At 46.3% G+C, this 21,909-nt stretch overlaps 1 protein-coding gene across 2 annotated transcripts in view; it reads left to right on the top strand.

Annotated features, from left to right (window-relative positions):
* Positions 1–826: 826 nt before the first annotated feature.
* The window catches only part of SLCO3A1 (solute carrier organic anion transporter family member 3A1), a 130,914-nt gene continuing 109,831 nt past the window's right edge, over positions 827–21,909 (top strand). The window contains exons 1-2 of one of the 2 annotated variants that reach the window (XM_086848313.1): positions 827–933; positions 1,117–1,360. Coding sequence is in view for 1 of the 2 variants with exons in the window: in XM_086848312.1 (XP_086704438.1) it covers positions 2,116–2,289 (174 nt within the window). In the remaining variant the exon portion in view is untranslated. Of the gene's footprint in view, positions 934–1,116; positions 1,361–2,092; positions 2,290–21,909 lie in introns of those variants that run through there. The other variant, XM_086848312.1, reaches the window with a different exon arrangement.

The following is a 21,909-nucleotide window of genomic DNA, read 5'->3' as shown; positions in this document are numbered from 1 at the left end:
GTTTCACCTATTTAAAAGTCTGTGAGCTTGTCCATCCTGTTTATAACACACTACAGCATCCACCTGGAGCAAAGCATCTGTCTAGCCATGCTAATTGAATTAGTCTGTGAATTTACCCATCTAGAGATAGAGAGCTTGTTAACTTCCCAACTTCAAGATTTCTTATAGAAGAAGTGCCAAAATAAACATTTTAGGAAGGAGATGAGCATTTTTGTTGTCTAATGAGATTTCCAGAAAACTTGCCTTTTTGGGGTTTCTTTGGTGGAAGAACCAGTTTTTTCAGGATGGAAAACAAACACCTTAAGAACTGGCAGAAACCTGTATGGAAGAGCCAGTTTCTCATGGCCTCATGCAAAAACCTAGGCAGTTGAGGCTTCAGGTAGCTTCTAATGTGCATCTTGTGAGGTTTGCAATGTCTAGAGGACTGATCTGTATCTCATTAAAATGAAGACCACTCATCTACAAGCACCAGACTGTTCTCCTCACTAATTATTTGATAACGATGCCTCAGGCCATTAATATTGGAGACTGTGTCCCTGAGGTGGACCGAACTATTGACACTTGTTGATGTGGCCCAGACCTGCTGGAAAAGCTGTGGCAAGACAAAGTTCAGCATGGGAGGGACCTGTTGGCAGCTGACTGTTGGCAGAGCGAAGGGCAGCAACTGAGTGTGCCAGCTCTCTTCTCCATTTTCTTTCCAGCAATGGCTTGCAGTTCTGCAATGTGCACCAGCTGGTCTGAGTAAAGATTCATCAGCCTGGGTGGAGACTCTGCTCAGAGGTTTTCAGCATCAGGTTTAAAAAGGTTACTCACGTAAAAATAGGCCAAAATAAAAAGCCCCCAAGAAGCGATAATATTTTGGGAGATGAAACTCAAAAAGAGCACGGGAAGAAAAAAGGGCTCATTCAAGTTATCAGTTCTCTTGACTTCCTGGTGCTGACTGGTTTATGCCCTGAAAATTAGAATGGTCTTAAGTTCCATTTTCAAAGATATCTTCTGAGGTGTCCAGGAGCTTCAAGGCCTCAATTACCTTTGAAAATGAAATTTGGGATGCAAATAATGGTGTATTTCTGGAAAAATATAACCTGTAATCACAGAAAATTCTTCCTCTCAAAGGTCATGGGCATCCCAGTACTAAATGGATAATGGATTTAAAGTTCTACATAACTTAGAATTTAACAACACAAGGAAGAGGAACAGCAGCCCCCAGTGTGGATCCAGAAATGAACTAGAAAAGTGCATGGGAAGAGTGAAACAGATCAGGTTTTGCAATTGCGCCGACAAGGAATGTGATCTGTAATCGTAGAAGTGAAGATTAGTGGTTTTTAACAGAAGATATCTCTTGAAATTAGAACTCGAGGTGGGTCTGAGTGCAAAGGGCACCAGGGAAGGCAGGTGGCAGGGGCAAGAAGCGCGGCCAAGGCTGGCGCACATGGCAGCGCGATGCGAGTCCCCTCCTGCCGCTCACTTCTTCTCACCTTTAATTTCTCTGGGGCCTCCGTTTCCCTCTGTAAAGGGGCCCTAAACCTGAAGGGACCAGGGGACGCACCCCGGCAGGGAGTCGCGGGCAGGGCCGATGCGGGGGCATCCTGCCCCCAAGCTGCGGGGACAATCCGGGCTGCCAGCGCCGCGCTGGAGCATCCCCGCTCCCTCCGGCCGCGGGTGCGCGCCCGGGGGGCAGCGGGGCCGGGGCCGCCGCTCCCCCCGCCGTGCCCGCAGCCCGGGACGGGGCCGCCGCTCCCCCCGCCGTGCCCGCAGCCCGGGACGGGGCCGCCCCGCCCGCCGCGGAGCCTCCGCCAGCCCCGGCCCCGGCCCCGGCCCCGCGCGTTCCCCGCCCCTCGCCGGCGGGGACGCGGATTCGGCCTGCGCGGAGCCGGCGGAGAGAGGGAGCGCGGCCGGGCGAGGGGAGGGGAGGGGAGAAGCGAGGAGGCGGCGGCGGAGGCGGCGGAGAGCTGGCCATGGCAGCAGCCCGCGGGCGGAGAGGCAGCCGCGGGTTGCCGCTGTGATTGGCACCCCGAGGAGGAGGAGGAGGAGGAGGAGGCGGAGGAGGAGGAAGGCGCGGAGCAGCCGCGGGGCCCGCCATCCCGCGGCGGCGGAGCGGCGGTGCCCGGGAGGATGCCGGGGAAGCGGGGCTCGGCGGGCGGCGGCGGCGGCAGCGAGCTCCCGGGGGCCGGCGCGCCGCGGCAGCGCAGGCGGCGGAGGAAGGTCTCCTGCTTCTCCAGCATCCAGCTCTTCCTGGTGTCCGAGTGCGCCCTGATGCTGGCCCAGGGCACGGTGGGAGCCTACCTGGTGAGTGCGGCCGGCCCGCAGCCCCCCGCGCCGGCGGGGCTGAGCCGCGGGCGGGGAGCGCAGGGGAAGTTTCCCCGGCGCCGGGGCGGCTCTGCGAGCAGCCCCCCAGCCCGGGGAGGGGGGTCAGGGCAGCCCGGCGTTCGGCGGCTGAAATGACTCAGCAGTGCCGAGGGGTCACCCACCCGCTGCCGCCCAACTTGTGCGGCCGGTCCGCGGCACTCGGAGCGCCCGGAGCGCCGCCGTGCCCGGGGCGGGCTGGCACCGGCGCCGGGCTCCGGCTGCCCGGGCACTCGGCTCCAGCGCCAGCCTTTCCACTTCACACTGAATAAATACCGGCAGAAGCTAGCGTGGCATTTATTTCGTGCCTCCCGCGTTACCGCTTTCTCCTCATCCTCTTAAGTGATGCAGCGGTGCAAAGCGCAGCGGCCCCGAAAGTCCCGGTGCTGGGTACAGAACAATCCAAATAAGACTTTAGCGCTAAATCTGCATAGTGAGATGTGGTGTCAGAGGCAGAAGTGTAGTAGAAGAGTTGGGAAGATGTCCATACGGCTGTGCTTGTGCCTTGAAGTGTACAGCCTGTGGAAATGTTCTGCTTCCAGCAGATGTAAGTGTATAAATTTCTGTGATTTAAATTTCTCGAAATAGCTTGCTGGATTTGAGAATTATAGTTTCCATGGAAAAGAAATGTATTCGTAATCTCTGAGGCTTTTTGAGGCCATACACATAATATATTCTACAGTAAATGTAAGAACTCTGCATTTGGTACTTGTATTCAGTATTTAGCATTGCTTCTCTCACATGCTCAAACTACTTATGCAAATTTGTACTGAACGTGATCTATAATTTTTCAAGGTATGTGACTAAACTAACCATGGTTAATACTCCCTCTTAATAAGAAATGGAAATTAGAATTCATCTCCATATAATAAAACACAAGTTTGAAGCGTAGTTGTAATTCCAAGGGAAACTGCATCCCATCTGATGAGATAAATTCGGCAGTCCCATACCCTAGGTGAAGTATATGTGGATATAACTTAATTTGTAGGCGCCTGGCAGGAACATGCCTGTTTCATGTGAGTAACACCTCAGTAAGTAAATACATTGTTTCCGATGAGTTACTTGCAAAATGAGCTGTCAGTGTGAATGAGTGTAGGATAATCCTTCCTCCAAGTAATAGTCAAGGAAGAGCCCACGGTTGATGTCACCCAGTGGGCACCGGTGTGCCAGGAATGTATGGATCTGCTAGAGGGCTGTATATATGTATATATATGTATGTATATCAGCACGCCTGGCTGGGGTGTTCAGCGTAGGATCAGCAGCATTAGTCCCTCGTGTGGCATTTTCCTCAAACTCCTTTGCATTGCTCACTCCTCACCAGTTTAGCATTTCTTTTCCTGTTCTCCCCAACTCCTGGGTGTGCTTCATACCGGAGAGGCGTTGCTGCTCGTTTGGAGTGTTTCACACACGCCAGCCCCACTGCCTGGAAATGAGCCCTGCGATTCCCAGAGTCCTCCCTCCTCCAAGGGATGAACTCGACTGAGGTGCTGCTGTCTCTGCTCTCTGCCTTTCCCCAGGTCTGTGTCCTGAGCAGCATGACCGTGTGCCCCATGGCCAGCGGGACTGGGCAGTGAGGGGAAAGAAAAAAAGCAAACTAAACTCAAAACAATCCCTAGCATGCATAAGCAGTGGCCCAGCTGCACTGGGAAAGTGTTCCTCTGTTCCCTGTATAATTTATCTGCCGTCATTGCAAATGCCATGGAGCTCTTCATACAGTGAGCAGATGCAGATGTGGAATTGCCATTGCAGGGTGAATCTGTGCTCAAAGCAGACCTGCCCAGCGCTGTGCTTACAGGTGCTGCAGGGGACTGAGAGCACGAGCAGCAAAGATGCTCGGTGGAAAGCATGGAGGACTTAGTCCTTTTTGCAGACTGAGTGTCCTGTGGGGCCGAGGGCTGCTCTCAGGTGCTGCCATGGGGTGGAATCAGTGGAGGCACTGCAGAGTGGCCCAGGTGTAGCTGCAAGTGTAAATTCATTTGCTGGGGCCTCTGGGATGAGTGGGGCTCGGTGGTGGCTGCTGGGCTGCTCCCCCAGGGACAAATTAGCGGGCGAGACAAAGTGGAGAGCAAACAGAAAGACAGACAAATAGGGAGATGCTGCATAGGACAGGCACAGTGTGTAGTTCTGGGCAGTTGAATAAACTACTAATTTTAGCCTGTCAGCAGTGGGGGAGTTCTGTATTCATGTTTCTGCTTTCCTTGGCCACATGTGTGACTTTCCCTAGTTATTTGTAACTCAGGAAGAGAAACCTTTTTTTGCCTTATAGGGTGACAAGTTGGTTTCCTCAGATTTTGTCTTGTTTGGCACTGGGAGACCATGACAGCAGAAACTCAGCTAGCTAAGAAAATAAGTCAGGGGCTTGGCTTCTCAGGAGTAATTGAAGAGCTCAGTGTGGATTGGGCTTTTATGTCAGTACATTTAGAAGTGGCTATTGTTATTTCTTTTTAGAGATGTAAAAACCTCCCCTTTTCCATGTTCACTGTGCAACAGACTAGCAGCAACCACTTGAATATATGCACAAAGTATACATTCATTCATTATGTGGTTTTTAAGCAAGGATCATTCACTTTTATTTGTTCATAAAACATTGTGCTTGCCAACAGGGCTTTATAAATAATAAATGCTGATAAAGATCTATATAAAGTCCAATTCTTTTCCCACAGAACTCAGCAGTGAAAATACCCCAGGATGCCAGCAGTAGATGTCTGTGTTTAAATAGTGCAATGTCTCTGAGGTTCTTCATGTGAAGTTTTAGGGAGTATTTGATCAATGTCACGTTCCAAAATATTTGTCTATTATTATGCTTGCTGTTTTCAAAATGCACTTGTTCCAAAATTACTTGGTGCCATATCCTGCATAGTTTATGCAAATACAAGCCTGCGCTGCTGCTTTAATTTCTGGGGCTGTTGAATACACCCTATTATTTGCATATTCGTGTAAGGTTTTGTGTACACATTTATTTGGCTTCATCTAATTACTCCTGCGTGCTTTTGGAAACTTGAATTTCCCAGCAACTGCAGTGGCAGTGGGGAAAATGCTGCTCGTAGTCTGCAGGCACTCCTGCTGCAGAAGTTACTCAGGAATTTTGCAGTAACTTTTAAAAGCCCAGCTGATTTCCACCTGCAGTTGCTCTCCTGCAGTGCTGGGCAGTGGATGAAAGAGCTGAGTGGTGCAGATGGCACCAGGAGGGAAGGGCTGGAGCCTCTGTTCTCCAGCTGGAGCCTTGTGCCTTTTGGGTGGATGCAGCAGTGTGATCAGTCATGCCAGCCGTGCAGCGATGAGGATTTCCATAGGGCTGATTCACACACCTTGGCAACACCTTGCTGCCTGTCTACCTCCCTCCCCGTGAATTCCTACGTGCGCTATATTTTGGAATATTTTCACTGGTAATAACGTTCCAAGTGCTCCTGGCGGTTCAGCACTGAGGCATTTCATCACCCTGCCAGTCAAATCTTTTGCCTAGCCAGTGGTGAAATCATTGCTTGAGCAGAAGGCAGGGAGCTCTCGTTTTGACAGCCACAGTTTGTGGAGCAGGAGCGCAGTTTAATTTCTCTCCCTAGCCTTTGGCCTCGACTCGTTCTGGTTCAGACTGACCTAGTTGCAAGCATCCAACATCTGCCAAAGTCATGGGCTTCTTTAGATAAAGGGCATGCATATGGGAAGCGCGTTGGGAACCAGTTCTGTGCTGTGCTCTGGGGAGCTGTTTTTACAGAGCTTTACTGAGCTGTCTCTGTTTGCTACAGCTTTGAATGCAGCTATTCATGTGTTTTATCAAGTGATAGAGGATGACTGGCCTGAGCATGGGATGGAAAGGAAAATAATTGGTCCCTCCCAAGGAGGGTGCATTGGTGTTTGCGTGGGAATGAATGCCAAATTGTTTCTTGTTTTGCTGAATGAAAACTTTTGAGCCATGCTTAACTTCCTGGGGAGAGCTTTGCCCATGCAGCACTGCTTGACTGTAGCCCACAAAAACTCTCTGAACTAAGTGTCTGCAGTAAAATTAGTGCTGTGTGACTCCAGGTGAGAGTGTGTGTATGTGGTCTCTGGGTAAGGCTCCTTCTGTGCAGTTTTATTGCTGCTGAGGTTTGAGATATCAACGAAAATCTAGAAATTGCATCTTCAGGAGGAATATAAGTATCAAAGATAAATACAGAAGTTAATCACCAAAGGGTTCCTGGTGGAACAAACAGAAGTAGGGGCCCTGTGTGATGAACTGCTGTGAGCTGAGGGGTTAACAGCAGAATCTGTCCCTTGGATTTTTTAAGTTGTTTTGCTGTGCAACCCCTTTCTCTCCAAAGTTAAATATAACTAATACAATAATGTGTTCTGTGGTACAGACATGATCAAAACCTCCTTGAAATCTGGCAAGATCCGCATGGAGGATGTCATTAAAGTCAGTTTTTGGAATACTGCAGTGCTCCAGAGCTTTCTGTTGTCCTTGGTGCTGCACAATAGAATTTGCCTTTGTGTATTTGCAGTCTGAATGGATGGGGTGGGAGAAGTGTCACAGGTGGGGAAACTGAGGCAGAGATTAAGAGCTTGATTCTGTTTCTGAAGCTATTGATAAAACATTTGATGGGTTGGCAGCAGCAGAACCTGAATGGCTTAGGCATGGGCAGAGTTAACTACAAAAGCAGTTTTTCCCTTTTAATTTATTATTGTTTTTAATAAAGTATTTCTTTTCCTAGAATAAGAATCAGCTTGAAAATACTGCTATCTTTTTTTTCTTCTCTCCATCCTCAGCTGTGCTTAGTAATAAATTAGCTGTAATGTTCATAATTTATTGGTCACTGGGGTAGTTAAAGGGGAAGAAACCCATGGAGTGAAAATAAACGTTTTAGTGGGGATGAATATTGCCAGGCATTGGCTGGTTATTGCTTACCGTTCATTTTCCCTTAATATATCTTCGCTGGCAATGTTATTTCTGGAAAGTTGTTTCTAGTGTGCCTTTCCCATTAGAGAATATTGTCTGTTCTGCAGCTGAGTTGCACAGAAAGTTATTCTAAACTAGATCTTTTGACTACATTCATATTTCTTCTCAAAGAAGCCTTTTGATGTTTTTTGGGGGTCCTCTGACTGCAGGGTGGAGCAGAAACCAGATCCAGCTCTGAGTTCTGATGCTTTCAGGCTCCTGTGGGGTGTGCATCAGGAATGTGGCATGGACACATTAATATGAAAACTTTATTTAAAGTTATAGAAACAAATTCTAATCCAAGTGTGGATTTTTGAGTACCAAGAAAATTTGTTAACTGGCATGTATGAGTTGATTAGGAGAAAAGGGTTTTTTTTATCTGTTACTAATAGATGAAACAGTGTAGAGGTAACATGCTTATCCCTTACATTATGTATTAGGTGAAATTTGCAATTTACAGTCTGATGTATTCTTGGTTAAATACATTTAAAGGCAAAATGCACTTGACGTCTAAATGTGGACTAACTGATTTTAGTGTTTCTATTATTTTTTAACAAAAAGTTTGGCAGTTCTTCCATTTCTCTGTAAGGGCCAAGTGATGTTTGTAAGCCCTGAAAGAAAGAATGGTTAGAAATGTCCATCATAAATCCAAGGTCTCATTTCTTCTGGCCAGCCTTTGCTTCCAGAATCCCTCCAGCTCTTGCAGGGTGCTTGTGTGACAGGCTCTGTGTGGTTTAATGGCTGCAGTGTTCCTGCAGCTGAGGTTTAAAGGGATCTTGGATTAGAGCAGAGAATGCACTGGTTTGAAGAGCTGTGCCATTTGTGCTTAGGAACTTTATGCAGTGTGATTCTTCAGGTCCTGTAGCCCCTGTCCCAGAGAGAGCTCAGTGGAGCTGTGATCCCTGCCCATCTCTGGCACCCCTGTTTCCCAGAAAGGGGTGTCTATCAGGTTTGTATGGGCTTTATTTTCACTTACTTTCAGGATATTGTAAAGGACCAAAAGCCAACTTCTGTCTGCTACACCAATGTATATTTATTGCTTCAGAAGGGTTATTCTGCAGTTCAAGAAGAATTTGTCCTCTGTGTATTGTAATCCTTACGTGTAGACTCCTTGGTCTCCTGCTGTTCCTTCACAGGAAGATGAAACAATTGCAAACTATTTAGTGGGTGAGGTTGCACCTTGGATGAATTAATGTAGCTTTGTCTCCTGATCAACACCAGACAAAGCTACAAATGTTGTATTTTAAGCATCATCCAAAGAAGTTTAAATAAACGTGATAGTACTTTGTGCAGTATCTGCTTTAAGTGCTCCAGTGAAGTTTGGAAGACTTAATTTTTCCTATTGCACAGAGAAATGGGCCAGTGATTTTGATTTACAAGGCTTCATTATAGCTCTGCAGCAAAACCAGGACTAGAACCCCAAGAGTCCCGTCTCCAGGTCACCTTGGAACAACCCCTAGATGCTCTGTCTCTTTGTAGAGAGGCAGTGCAAAGCAAATAGTGGTGCCTGCTTCACCGAGGGGGGATTTCTCAGTGCCCTGCTCCATGTGCTGTCAATAGGATCAATAGCGATTGCAGGCTGTTCAGGAAGATCCTGGAGTGTCTGGCACTCCTCCCATCCGTGCTGGGAGGGCTCTGCCCTCTTATGGGAAGCATTCTGTGGTGTTCAGAGAGCTGGTCCCTGCATCCAAGCTGTTGCTGTTTGAAAGGATGGAGAAAAGGAATGTTCCTTTTCCCCAGATGTTAAGCAGATACGCTGTTGTAACCATACAGAGGTAAGGACCTAGAGCACAGGTCTGGATCTGCCTCTCCTCACTCAGCAAACTAGGAAACACATCGGAACTAAAATCAGATTTTCTAAGCTCTCCAGTTAGCATTTTTTTTTTTTTCTCAGCCTTTTCCTTGATTTGATGTGCTTCAGCATTTTGCCACCTGAGTGTTCCCTGCTGAAGTGAGGCAGGCAGCCCCCTCCTGCTATTGCACAGTGCCCACTGAATTGGAGTTGAAGATCTTTTACTGAGCTTCTGTTGCAGCACTGCCTGAGCACTGTCGTTTATTTTAGATGACTGCAGTGCAAAAGGAAAATATTTGTTTCTGGTTTGCTTGAATGTTTATCATCATTGTTATTTTCAAGAAGAAAAGGAATTTGCTTTGGTTTCTGTATTTCCCCTCTGTTGCCTCTCCCTTCACAGCAGCCTTTTAAAACCTGACCAAGCAGCCAGCTGATTTCCCTGTATTTGTTTTATTGCCATCTTGGTGTATGCAGCTATCACCTGGATGATTTTTGTGTATTTGCAGGCACAGTGGCTCTTGGATGCAGGCTGGTGTGGGAGCACAGGAGTTGTTATTCCATGCTACATCTGTTTCCTGGGCAAGGATTGCTGGAACTGACTTATTTTTAATATTTTTTGAAACACTTACCAGGCTGTTCCCCAGTATAATTCATAATTCCTTAGTTTACTGAAAGTGAAAAAAAATACTTTAAATTGAGTTTTATGGTGATCCATCAAATGAAGTTTTTGACAGAACCTGGAATTCAGTTGTACTGAGGTATTCATGACTCACCCAGTTTCTGAAGCAGCTGTGGCAGGTTTGTTTTTTGGTGCTTTGATGTTTGTGTCTGAATCCAACATTTCCTTTAGTTGTTTTTTATTTAAAGGCAGCTACAAACACTGCCATAAGGAAACTGAAAGCTTGGCTGTTGAGAAGAGATGTGTGCTGTGGGTGTGGAAGAATACAGAAACCTTTCAGAAATGTTTCACTTTTCATTTTTCAAAGATGAATAGTGATATATTTGTGGCATACTTCTTTTTTTTTTTGTCCCCCACTGAAAGACTTTTGTCTGAATTGAAATCAGCATTGGGTTTGGATGAATATAGAAGAAACAGCCTTGAAATGCATGTTGCATGTGTGTATTTTAGGATGATACCTAACATTTTAAGGCCTGGAAAATATGAAACAATGTGGAATTGCTTTCCAGTGGAGGGTGGCAGGTAGTGGTGCCCTCTGCATTACAAAAACAGAGGAATTCCTCTATGATTTTATGTTTAAGGTGAAAAGTAAGTATTTTTCCTGATGTCCTCTTGGAACATGTGGTAGATGGAGCTTTTCAAGCTCTCAGCTGGCAGGAGCACCTATGTTCAAACAGAGCATGGCCAAGGGATAGCAGTGGTTTGCCACAGCAGGACAGAGTTCTGAGTTTTCTGTAGTTTCAGATTTATTTCATCCCTTTAATTCTGCAAAGGAAGAACAGGGAGTGAGAAAACATAATAACTTAATAGTTTTGCAACCTGTCCTGTTAAACAATGAATGGTATTTGTTTTCTCTGGTGGAACTTTACCAGGAAGGGCTGCAGAAAGATTGTCTGGAGTCCTTGTTTTTTATTTCTGAAAAGGAGGATATGAAATAGCTGCTACCTCTTTCCACTTCTCAGCTTCGTGCAAACGTAGTTTGGCACATCATTAGCAGGAGACCAGAGCTTTGCTTGGGAGCATTTTGGTGCTGGAATGTGGACTAAACCTCAGGCTTTGGCTTGAAAGGAATCTCTGAAGGGAGCTGGCATGTGCCTTGCATGGGACAGTAGCAGAGCAAGTCCCTGTACCTCTGAAAAGCACCAGAGGTGGATGTGCTCATGTGCCTGTCTGCACTGAGAAATGCCAAGAGAGAAGAAGGCAAGCATTTAAAACTTTCCAAGAGAGAAGCTAAAATACTGACTGAAAGAAAGTTATTTTGAAAAACACGAAAGGGGAATGCCTCTGGTGGTGTCCTGTGGCTTCTTGTACCCTGCTGATGAGTTTCAATCGGCTGGAAACATGCTCACTTCTCATCCTGGCATGGTCTGAGTGTTGTATGATAATGCACTGAAGTGCCAAATTAGGGATGGATCCTTTCTTATGCAGTGATTTGGAAAGAATAGAAAAATTTCAGTATATAACTAAGGTTTGATTTTTAAGGAGGAAAAACTTAAGACTTCCAGTTTTTCAATCCTTGCAGTCAATACAGCTTGCTTCTCATCATCTGACTGAGCTGCAGGAAGAGCTTTAATTGTTGTGATTTAGGAAAGCTATTTTCTCCAAGTTATTTTTCAAACTTTAACACTTTTCTTGTTAAAGGGTGTCCACCTAGCTGGGTGAGATGTTGTGGTGGTGTGTTAACCTTGGTCTGCAGCCAGATCCTCACCCAGCTTCTCTCTCACTCCCTGCTCAACACAGAGGGGGCAGAAAATGAGGTGAAAAAGCTTGTGGGTTGAGATAAAGCAATTACTGTCAGGGATAAAACAGACTTGACCTGGGAAAATTAATTTTCATTGCCAGTTAAAATAGATTTAGATGTTTAAAACAAAGCCAAAATTCAAAACACCATATTCCCACCATCCCACCCCTTTTTTTTCCCCCTAGGCTCTCTGGGAGAATGTCTCTATCAGATCCTCACTGTGCTCTGCTGGGAGAGCATCCACCCTCGCCATGAGCTAAAGTAAGCCATTAATCATGTTTGAGCACTGATGTGCTCTTTGCAGAAGTGTTGGCTGCTGTTGTGTAAATGGTTTCCCCTGTGCTTGGATCCTGGCTGCACTTAGTGATCACTCGATGGTTTTTGTCCCACTGGGCAGCAAGGTTCAGCCCAAGGAGAAGCAAAACTTGGTGGTGTTCTTTCTGTCCTGCAGGCACTGTCTGTAAAATGTGATTTTTGTGGGACTCAACCTTCCCGTAGCCTGTGCCAAATGCTGTAGCTTGTGGTAGAGAAAGTGCTGGACATACAGGCCCCTTCTGAGAAATAGTGGGCAGTGTTTTTAGGGCTTACCAGCAAAGGAAAACTGTGGGGTTTGTTTTTGTCTTGTCCAGCGTACAGGGCTGAGAGTGGTTAATTACAATGGGCCTTTCAGCCTCTGCATGAGATGCACACTTTGTTTCCTGCTGCCTATGGCTAGTTATAATGCAGGTCCTTATGTCTGAAGTCAGTGCAGCTGCTGGCTGAGGGACAGGAGCTTCAGCTGAAGGGATGCCTTGTCTAGGGGTGCTTGTTTGTGAAGGACAGTGATGGCTGCTTGGGTGATCCTGTAGATGGTCTCATCCAAAGTGCTCAGTGCAAGGAATGCCCACTGAGCTCAGCTGTGTTCCTGCAGGAACCTGCCTTGTCTTGTGGTCTCCAGCTCTGGTCCAAAGAGGGGTGCTTGGACCACAAGTTTCTATTTTAGCTATCAAAATGTGATACCAAAACCACATGGCTGCTTGGGTCAGCCCTTGGGTCACAATGCAACCTAAATAATAGTCTAGGTTGGGTTTTGGGTTTTCTTACTTCTCTTTCTGTAGTCTGTGATATTTAATACTATTAAAAAATTGTAACTCAAAGGAGCTGCTTAGGGTTACTGAAAAGGTTTCCCACAGTCTTTGGGACTGAAAGACTACCAGCTTCAGAGAGCTTGAGAGCAAATGCTGAAAGTTTTCAGGTATTCCATGGAGCTAGATAAACCATTCACTTCCGTGAGTTAATTTGCCTAATTGAGGCCTCTTCTGCACTGACAAATCACTGTGTGAATAAATCAGCCTGGGAGTTATTTGATGGCTACAGAAGTAAAGCCACACTAGCAAGCCATGTACTAGAGGCACAGTTTTGTGGGTTTGCTGTGTCATTTGGCACAACTGCACGAGGTTTCTCAGGTGCTGACCATGTACAGAAGCTCAGTGTTTTCCATGGCTTAGGATGCATCAAGGCTCCTGTGTTGCACTTAATCTCACTTCTTGCACTTAGCAAGAAGGCAGAAGTTTAAATTTTTTTCTTGCTTTTTCTTTTGGAAGCATTTGGGCCTTATGGTGTAGCCTCCCTTATTTAAGATGGCATCCATTGATTTGAATTATTCAGCTTAATTCAGTGCTGGACAAGCCTTTTGCCAGAATTTTTATTTTGCCTTCTTATTTAAATAGATCCCTAATGAATTACTGTAGCTGTATATAATGACTCTTGGGAAATACTGGATGCAGCCTCTAGAATCAGTTCTGTGTGTTTTCAGATTGCAAACTTTTGAAGTCTATCCCTGAACAGTGCCCAGGGTCCCTTGCTGTTATCCAAGTTTCCCACATTAATAGACTGCATCTTTGGTATCTGTGGGCAGCTATGCAGTGAGCAGTTGGTTAGCAGGGTAACAACTGGGAGATAAACCTGGATGCAGAGTTCTTTCTGGGGTTTGGTATAGGGTTGTATGGTCTCATGCAAGGAAGTTTTTTTTCCCCAGGCTCTCCTACAGTGTTTCCAGCGCAATACTTCTGTATCTCCATGTTCAAACTGACTTGCTCTGAGTTGGCTTTACAGCTGGGGGGAGTGGTTAGCCAAAATGGACAAAAATGTTCTGAAAATAGCTTGTGGCAAAGTGTGGTCTTCTGGTTTAGCTAACCAGGTCTTTTGACATGAATGGAGTGTGTCTGGTTACTTTAATACTTGAACTCAAATTACTGTTGATCAAGTCTTTATGGATTTCTGTAAGGGATCACTCTGAGGCCTCAAGGAATGGGATCTTTAAGAGGTGCTCAGAACTTCACTACACTGGAAGTGCAAAAGAAACTTAAATAACATTTGATTTCTTCCTTTTTTGCCCCATATAGTTCATAGATTCAGACACTTCCAGTTTGATTCTCAGCATCCTAATTGTGTTCAGAGCTCTGGGTATCCAGACAGTGTCACAAAATATTAGGTTCATGGAGTGTTTCCAGGAGTCCTGTCACTGTGTATTTCCCCGACTTCCTCCTCGCCCCCACTGTTCAAGCTCAGAGATTAAATTATGGAGGAACAGCACCTGGATTCCTCTGAACCCGTACTGGTGAGGTAGATTCTGTTGATGGTGGCATCTTGGCAGGAACAGAGGAACATTCCTGCCACATGTGGGTAATGTTTTCAAGCTAAGCTCTTACTTTGCAGCTAGCTGTCCTCACCTGTCATGTCCAGACTGACTCCATCAGTCTAGACCAATATTTGTGCCCAGAGAAATCTGTATTTCTTCACATTTGGACAATGTGACATGTGGCAGACTTGGGAGAGGACAGCTTAGCCCATGGGGTAATGTTTGCTGGCTGAGGATCAGCTACTGCTTGTATTTTGTGGTGAAGGTGCAGATCAGGCATGCTTGGGCTTATTTCCTGGCTTTGTCGTGGACATCTCCAGGCCTTCTTTGGGCTTTTTCAATCAGCAAATGTGCTGTCTGTGCTATCATCAAGTTCCATGGTCATCTGGTGGTCTGGGGCTCTGAGCTGCTCCACTGATGGTAACTGGGATGAAAGAGGCCCCAGGCTTGGGCCCTGAACCAGGTCTCTAGCAGTTATCATAACTAAATTAATAAATGGGGTGGTAACTTTGTGCTGCCCTACCTGTGATGATGCTGCCTTGCTGCTGAATGGTTTCCTTCCCTGCTTCCTTCACACCTGCCTGAAATGTCAGGACTGAAGCATTTAGCCTTTTGCAGTTTGAGGCTTGACTAGAAAAGAGTGCTTTACACACTCTTTGGTAAGTGATGGATTTTAAAAGAGCCTGAGGGTGTTATTTTCAAGGATGTTTTCTGAGCCATACTGTCATTGACAGAAGTGACTTACTCCAAGTGTCTCTTTGAAAATGGGACTCTTGTTCCAAAGCCACTAAAGTGCTTTTGAAAAATATCCTTCCCTGTTACTGACTCAGTGGTGTCTAGCTTTCTTTAAAGCAGGGCAAAATTAGAGTCTAAATGTTATGTGCCTGGCTAATAAATTGTATTGTAATTAGTACCTTGGGGAGGCAGGAACCAGGGAGAAGCTGAGTATAAAGAGAATTAACTTCATGTAGAAGCTGTCTGCAAAGGATGAGTGAAGAACTGGAAGAAGATGAAAACGTGGGATTTAAAGTGGCTGTGGAGGTTGAAAGAACCCAGACTGGGAAAGTTCAAGGAGAGAAGAGAGAGCGCTCATGTTGGCTGCAGTAACCATTAGTTAGTGGATGTCTCTGGCTTTGTGTAGAATGCTGAATGTTGAATTCCCACTCTCTAGTGCCTGAATGATGGATTCCTCCCAGAATTTGCTGTGTCCCTAGGGGCAGTGATCCTTTGTGGGAACCCCTCTCCTATTGTGCTTTTGCTTGTGTCAGACTCTGATAGGTAAATAGAAGAAGTGGGAACTTCTGTTTTCCTTGATTGTGCTCATTAAAGTTTTTCAGGGTCTGGTGATTCTACAGTAAATAGATTTAAGATCACCTTCCAACCATGACTTGCCTGTTTACACCATGGCTCTCCTTGCTCACCTCCCAGCCTGCCTCTCCCTTTAATGAGAAGTTTGGCAGCAGCCAGCACAAGGTTCCTGTTTGTACCCTTGGCACTGCACAGAGGCAACGTGAAAGGAGAAATGAGTTGTTTGTAGCTTTGTAGGAGGGTGTTAGTTAGCAAGGCAGCAGGATGACACGGACAGTGCTCGTGTGGGCTGCAGGCTGTGAGGTGGGGATAAGCTAGCAGCACATGTGGCTCTGGGGCAAGCTTGGGGTGTTGCTGGTTGGGTGCTAGAGAGACCCCAATTCCACCTGCAGAAGTTTACAGTGATTCAGTATTTCTTTTATGGGTTGTCACAAAGTGCTGTGGAATGGCAGAACAGTGTGGCCATTTTGTTGTTTCCCTTTTAAATGGCTTCCCACGTCCCAAGGCGTACTAAATTAAAGCATTTGATGCACTGGTTGATGAGAAAAGCCTCAAACTTCTCCCTAAGCCAAATTCCCATTTGTTGCAGCCAGGCATCCTTTCTGCTGGATAGGGAGTAGAGCAAAAGAGATAGCAGAAGAGGAGAAAAGTAGTAGGGCTTGTCAGGAAAGCTCCTCTCCCAGCATACAGCCTTTATATAATCACCGTTGTCCTCCAACCGTGAAAACTGAGCTCGGCTTCCTTCAAAGCTTTTATTAATGCTGCCTCTGAGTGTCCTGCCTGTGTCACTTCTGCCCTGGTTCATGCCTGGCAGCTGGGAATGCTTCAGCAACCAGCTCCACAGGCCTTGCTGCTTCATCTGCACTGTGGCACAGCTCAGGTGCAGCCCTTAGCCCCAAGTTCAGCTCTCGATCATAAATTAAGATAACGTGAAGCCCTTCATGTGACAGGTTTCCTCATCAGGCTTGCATTATGGTTTCTGCATGGCAAGTGCCCTGTTTATAGTAGAAATCCTTCTCTGCAGGCGTGGAAGTGTTGTGTTAGGAAGTGTTTTATTAGATGAACAAGCAAACCTGCATTCAGCTGTGGAGGTGGAGAAGGGAGGGTGTTGCAGTGTGACAGCTTGGGATTGTGCCTCTCCAGTGGTAGTACACAGTCCATGTGGCAGTATATAGGAAGGGGGATTTTTTTTCCTGTTAAGAGTCTTCCAGGGACATGAATTTCATCTCCTCCTCTCAGCTGGAACCCAGCATGATGGTGCCCATTTTGCAGAGTTCCAGCCCCATGCATGAATCTTGCTGCCAGTTCTGTATGTGGCTGGGAGTGCTATAGGGGCCTACATTTAAATTACACACTTTGAATTCCTTTTCATCTGGCTTTGTACACCTACTTGCTGGCCACAGGAAAAAAGAAAAGAGATCCATAATGTGTCAGAGATGTTCCAGCAGCTTTCCCTTGGCTGTTTACTTTGACAGAGAGATTGGCTGCCCCTGCTCACCAGCCCCTGCTGCGCACTTATTCCACATGGAATTCTTCATCCTCCAGGTCTGAAATGTGCCAGCAGCTCTGTTCTGTGCTACAGTTTTTAAAGCATGCAGAAATGCAGCTACAGGGTTGAGGTTTGTGCTTCTTTGCATGTTTATGATGTGTTATTTGGCTGCCAGGGAAAATGACATAACATTTAAAAATAAGAAAGGATTCAAATATCTACTGGCTTTGTTTTAAGTGTGCTACTCAAGGAAAGTTTGTGCTAAAAATGGATTCTGGCACTGGGTGTTTTTATGTAGATACCTTGTCAGGGACTAAAATACCACCTGCTTTCACACAGTGAGGTCAGTATTGAACAGCAGACCTGGAGGCAGAAAGCTTGTGTGGACACAAGTCTGTGGTTGTGATTATAGTATCGCTGTAGGCTGGGACTTTAAAAGGTTGAGAAACTAGATTTTGGCTGTGGTGTGCATCTCTTTCAGAGCAGCAGAAAAAGCCTTTCGAGTTCTGCTGAGGCAGTTCTGTGTGGCCTGGGTCTGCTCTGAGCTGTTGGTGACTCAGGCTGAGTTTCCATGATGAACGTGAGGGGGTAGCTGCAAATAACACCCCAGAGATCTTTTTGTTCACACTGCTGTAAATGGGGCACTGCGCCTGCCCTTCCTCGGGAGAGCTGGGAAAGGGGGGCAGCCCATTGTGTCCCATGCAGGATCTGTGGGAAGCAGATGAGGAAGGTATTGACAGCCCTGCCTGCGTGGCTGTTTGTGTGCCTGGCTTAGAGGCTGGGTTTTTATGCAGTGTGTTTGGCCAGGGTGGATCCCAGTTTCACCAGAGCAGTGGAAAATGCACATTTACCTTTCAGAGGCAGGTGGCTTTTTTTTCTGGTTTAAGCTATTTTGAAACAAACTGTGGCTTTGCACTGATGTATCTACTTCTGACCAAACAGGATATGTTCCAGAGGTGCTGAGTGCTCTTTGCTCTGTTTGCAGTGTGCAACAGCCTGGAGCATCACTCTGTTTGTGGCACAGCTGCAAAACCCTGTGAAAGGTGCCCAGGTACACTTGTTTTGTGCCTTGTGTGTTGGCCAAGGGCCAGTGGCACAGGATGCTGTGGCTGCTGAAATGTGGAGAGGAGATGCACAGTGGGCTACAAGAGATGGCAGGAAAGTTTTCTGCTCGAAGCCAGAGAGAAGAAGGTTGCCAAAAATGTGTGCCTTGCCTCAGCTAGAAGTGTGATGTGCTGTTTCTCTTGCTGCATGGTGCAGTACCCTCTCTTCTCAGGACCTGAAAATCCTGACCTTGAACATGTGCTTAATTTGGATTGTGTCAGTAACCTCAGAGCTGGTCACTAGAATATGAAATGAATTTTTCACACCAGTGATGCACAGATCCAAGCTGCAAACTCCTCATGGCACCAGTACAGTAACTTGCAGATTTTTCGAGTGCTGGCCTAGAAACAGCACAGGCACATGCAGCAAGAGCCAAGCTAATAACACCCTACTTTCAGCAGGGGTTCAGCTGTGACATCCATTATCCCTGTCATGTGAATGCAAATGTCTATGCAGGGATGATTTCCAGACCTTGAGCAGAGCCAGCTTGGGTGTGTTCATATCACCACCTTTTTTTTGCTTTCCCTTATGTTCGTGTGCCCAAAGCCAGCACAGGTGTTGGCATCTGCAGTGAAAATGTATTTTAAGTTTCTACTGACTGGATCAGGAAAGGTGTCCAAACAAGTGATCAGCAGCCTGAGACAGGAGGTCCTGATGCCCTCATTACTTCAGTGGGGTGAGGAGCAGAAAGAACAGCTGTTGCCTGGGTTTGGACAAAGGGTATTAAGGTTGTTGCCCTCTTCCCAGCCATCTGATGGGGAAGGAGCAGGAAAAATGCCAAGGAGGTGGCTGCCTTATAAAGTTTGTAAAACTTGTAGAAGTTTGGCTCAACCACAAGTGATCCATCTCAAGGCTGGAACTGTGGAGCAGGAGGATGTCAGAGCAGAAGATCAGTATTGTTCCCTTGGGTTTGAAGCCTGAGCCTGGTGGCTGTGGGAAGGAGGGTGACCGAGCCCCTGGGGACCAGCTCTACATGAGAAGAGCTGTGAAATCTCCCAGTGATGGGATCACATTTTCCCCATCCTGCACAGCTTCTGGAAGAGAGGACAAGGTGACACCTGAAGAAGTGGGTGGACACACCTGGAAGGTGTAGCACTTCTGGCATGGTCCCTTTGGCTCTTCAAGGAATCTTGTGTTTCCCAGCTCCATAATGGAGACTGTGGGAGATGGTTTGTGTTTGTTTTCCTTTGGGAACTTAGTTGCCAGGCAATTATTTTACACCCTGTAGCACTGCAGACATGTCTCTTCAAGTCCAATCTCTTACCACATAACTGAGAAAATGTATTTTACATTAAAAAGAAGCCTTTTGAAAGGGCCCTTCAGGCATAAAGTCAATGTGTTTTCTATATATAACCCAGTATTATTAGTACAATGAACTTAACTGTAGACTCTGTGGGTGAATGTGACTTGATCATTGGAGATATGAACAATATGATATTCATTTTCAATGTACTGTGTCTCTGACTCCATAACAGTGCTCCCAGCCTTCAGTTCATTTCTTAGTGATAAACTGGGGCAATAGGGTAAAGCAGGTCTGCGGATTGTATTTTTGCTGAGCACTAATATAAAATAAACAGCCTATAGAGAAAACAAATTTACCTTGGTTCAGAAAGGCTGAAGTCTGTAGATTTGGGACAGACAGGAATGATGAATGTGAGCATGTATTATTGAAATAAGCGCAGAATGGCATGGCATAAGCTTCCGTGGATTTAGTTACAAAAGTTGCAATACAAATTGCTTCTGCTGGAAAATTTTAAGGTGGTGATTGATTTCTTTTTCTTTGATATGGGTCATTTATCACTGTGTGCGTTATTTGAGACATTTTCCTTTTTTAATCATTGCAGAGTGTTTTGGGGTGTTGTTAGGAGGCCCCTTTAGCCCAGGCCTGTTTGATGTCAGTCCAAATGTGTGTGTGCAGCCTGCCATGGCTCAGTAAGAGAAGGAGACAGTGCAAACATGCTGCAAGTTTTAATCACTTCTAGTTGTTGTATGTTGCAGTGTGTTCACAGAAAGCCAGAAGGCTGGGTTACATGATCTTTTCTAGATGCCCAGCCTGCTTTCTCTGTGAGCAAGGAGTGCAGCTGCCCAAACTGGTGTAGTTTTCAGTGGTCCAGTTGCCTGATCTGGTATAGACCCAGTCTGGAGGAGCATGAATTTGTGGTGAAACACAGTTGATCTGTCCAAGAGCTACATCTTAGTGGAGCTGCTGTTGAAAACTGAGTGGGAGATGTCTGGAGTATGTGAACTGGGAGTCATGGAAGAAGGCAGCAAAGCACTCAGAGGGCTGAATACAGTGCTGCAGTTGAAGTGCTGGCAGGTCAGAGCCCCAGTGACCTGCTGAGGGACAGATGTGTGCACATAAGGGTGGCAGGCAGGCACATTGCCATGGGAAGCTGTCATTTCAGTGCCATTCCCGTTTTCCTGGGTGCTGGCAATGGTCACAGTGCTGGCCCTGCCTCTGTCCTTGTGCCTGCTCTGCACCTCTCTGTTCCTGTGGGTGATTCCACACCAGTGACTTCTTGGGGTCAGGCTGCATGATCTGCTCCATCCTGTCTGCGAGAGTGTTACTGGCTGCTGTCTTTGCTTCCTGGTAACCGTTTTGATCTTGAGTTAAAAGATTTTTTAAACTAAATACCCTCTTAGTCGACTGCCTCCATCCCTGACTGTCCAGCTGTGTAAGCTGACAGGGGTCAGGAAGTAGCAGCTTCACAGCTGTGGGCTCCTGGTGTTTCCCTGCTGTGTTTTAGCTGGAGGCTGTCCATCTGAAGCTGCTGTGCTGCTGCACCATCCCATGGCCCATGTCCCTGCTCTGGAACAGGATCCACATGGGCTGTGCTCTGGAGTGATCAACCTGGCATCAACACACAGGGACTTTTATAATCCTCACAGCCTTTTCACGTGACAACAGTATTTTACAGGGACCTGTGGTGTCTTTTACAACATTTTATGTAACTCTGGACAAACAGTGTCTGGGAGTGGTGATGGTTGGTCTGCTGGGGAACAGGATTGTGAAAGGAAATATGGGCAATACAGTGTTTTTATCCCAGAGTTACAAGAGCCCTGGGAACATCCCACATAGAAACTGCAGGTTTAGTCAGGTTAAACCTTACATGCAGGAAGTCCCATAAAAGTGGAGTATGGAGGGTAAGGGAATGATTTTAGCCATGGGCAGGGCTTTGTTTTGTATAAATGCAGGTAAGATCTCTGCTATGCTAATGCTGATTTTGTAGTTGGTCTTTATAAGGTCACAGCCAATGTCATAGTAAGAGTTTGGGCTGTGCTGGCTGGGCTGCAGCCATCCTGGATAAAATGCAGTTGTGTTCCTGTTGTTCTCTAGCTAAGAATCTGCATGTTGACAGTTCAGTTAGCAGCCCTATTTTTATTTTGGGATTTTTTTTTTTTCCCTTCACTATGACTGTCAGTTTTGGAGGCTACTCTGCTGATGCTGGTCTCAGCATTTTGTACTTGGATGCTATTTTCTTCTGGATGCTCAAGGCTGGAATGATGGATTTGTTCTTTCACCACACCCTCTGCTCCTCGTAGCCCACTTAGCAAAGACAGAGCTGGTAGCATTGGGTAGCAGTGCTACAGCCAGAAGGAGAAAACTGGGAAATGCAGTGTGGTCTGGCCAGAGGAATAAGGAGAACTGCCAGCTTTTATCAAGAGAGTTGGAATTTGCCCTGAGTTGTTGTCCTTCTCCTGCTTTTGTTTCAGTCTTTTCCTCAAAGTAAAGCAAGAAAGTGTTCGAGGATGTTGAGATTCTTTTTCCCTACTGTGAGTGGGTTAGCTTTTGTAAAAAGGAAAAGAATGGCTGAAGTCCCACTGGAATACGAGTGGAATGAGAATTGGGACTCTGGTTTTAGTTCCCTAGTTTGTCACCAATTTACTGTCTCTGTCACTGTGAATTGCACCTGGAAA

Source organism: Cyanistes caeruleus, chromosome 13, assembly GCF_971803275.1.
Source record: "Cyanistes caeruleus chromosome 13, bCyaCae1.hap1.1, whole genome shotgun sequence".
Lineage (NCBI taxonomy): Eukaryota > Metazoa > Chordata > Aves > Passeriformes > Paridae > Cyanistes > Cyanistes caeruleus.
Note: the sequence above shows the minus strand (reverse complement) of the source record. Positions and strands in the feature narration are given on the sequence as shown.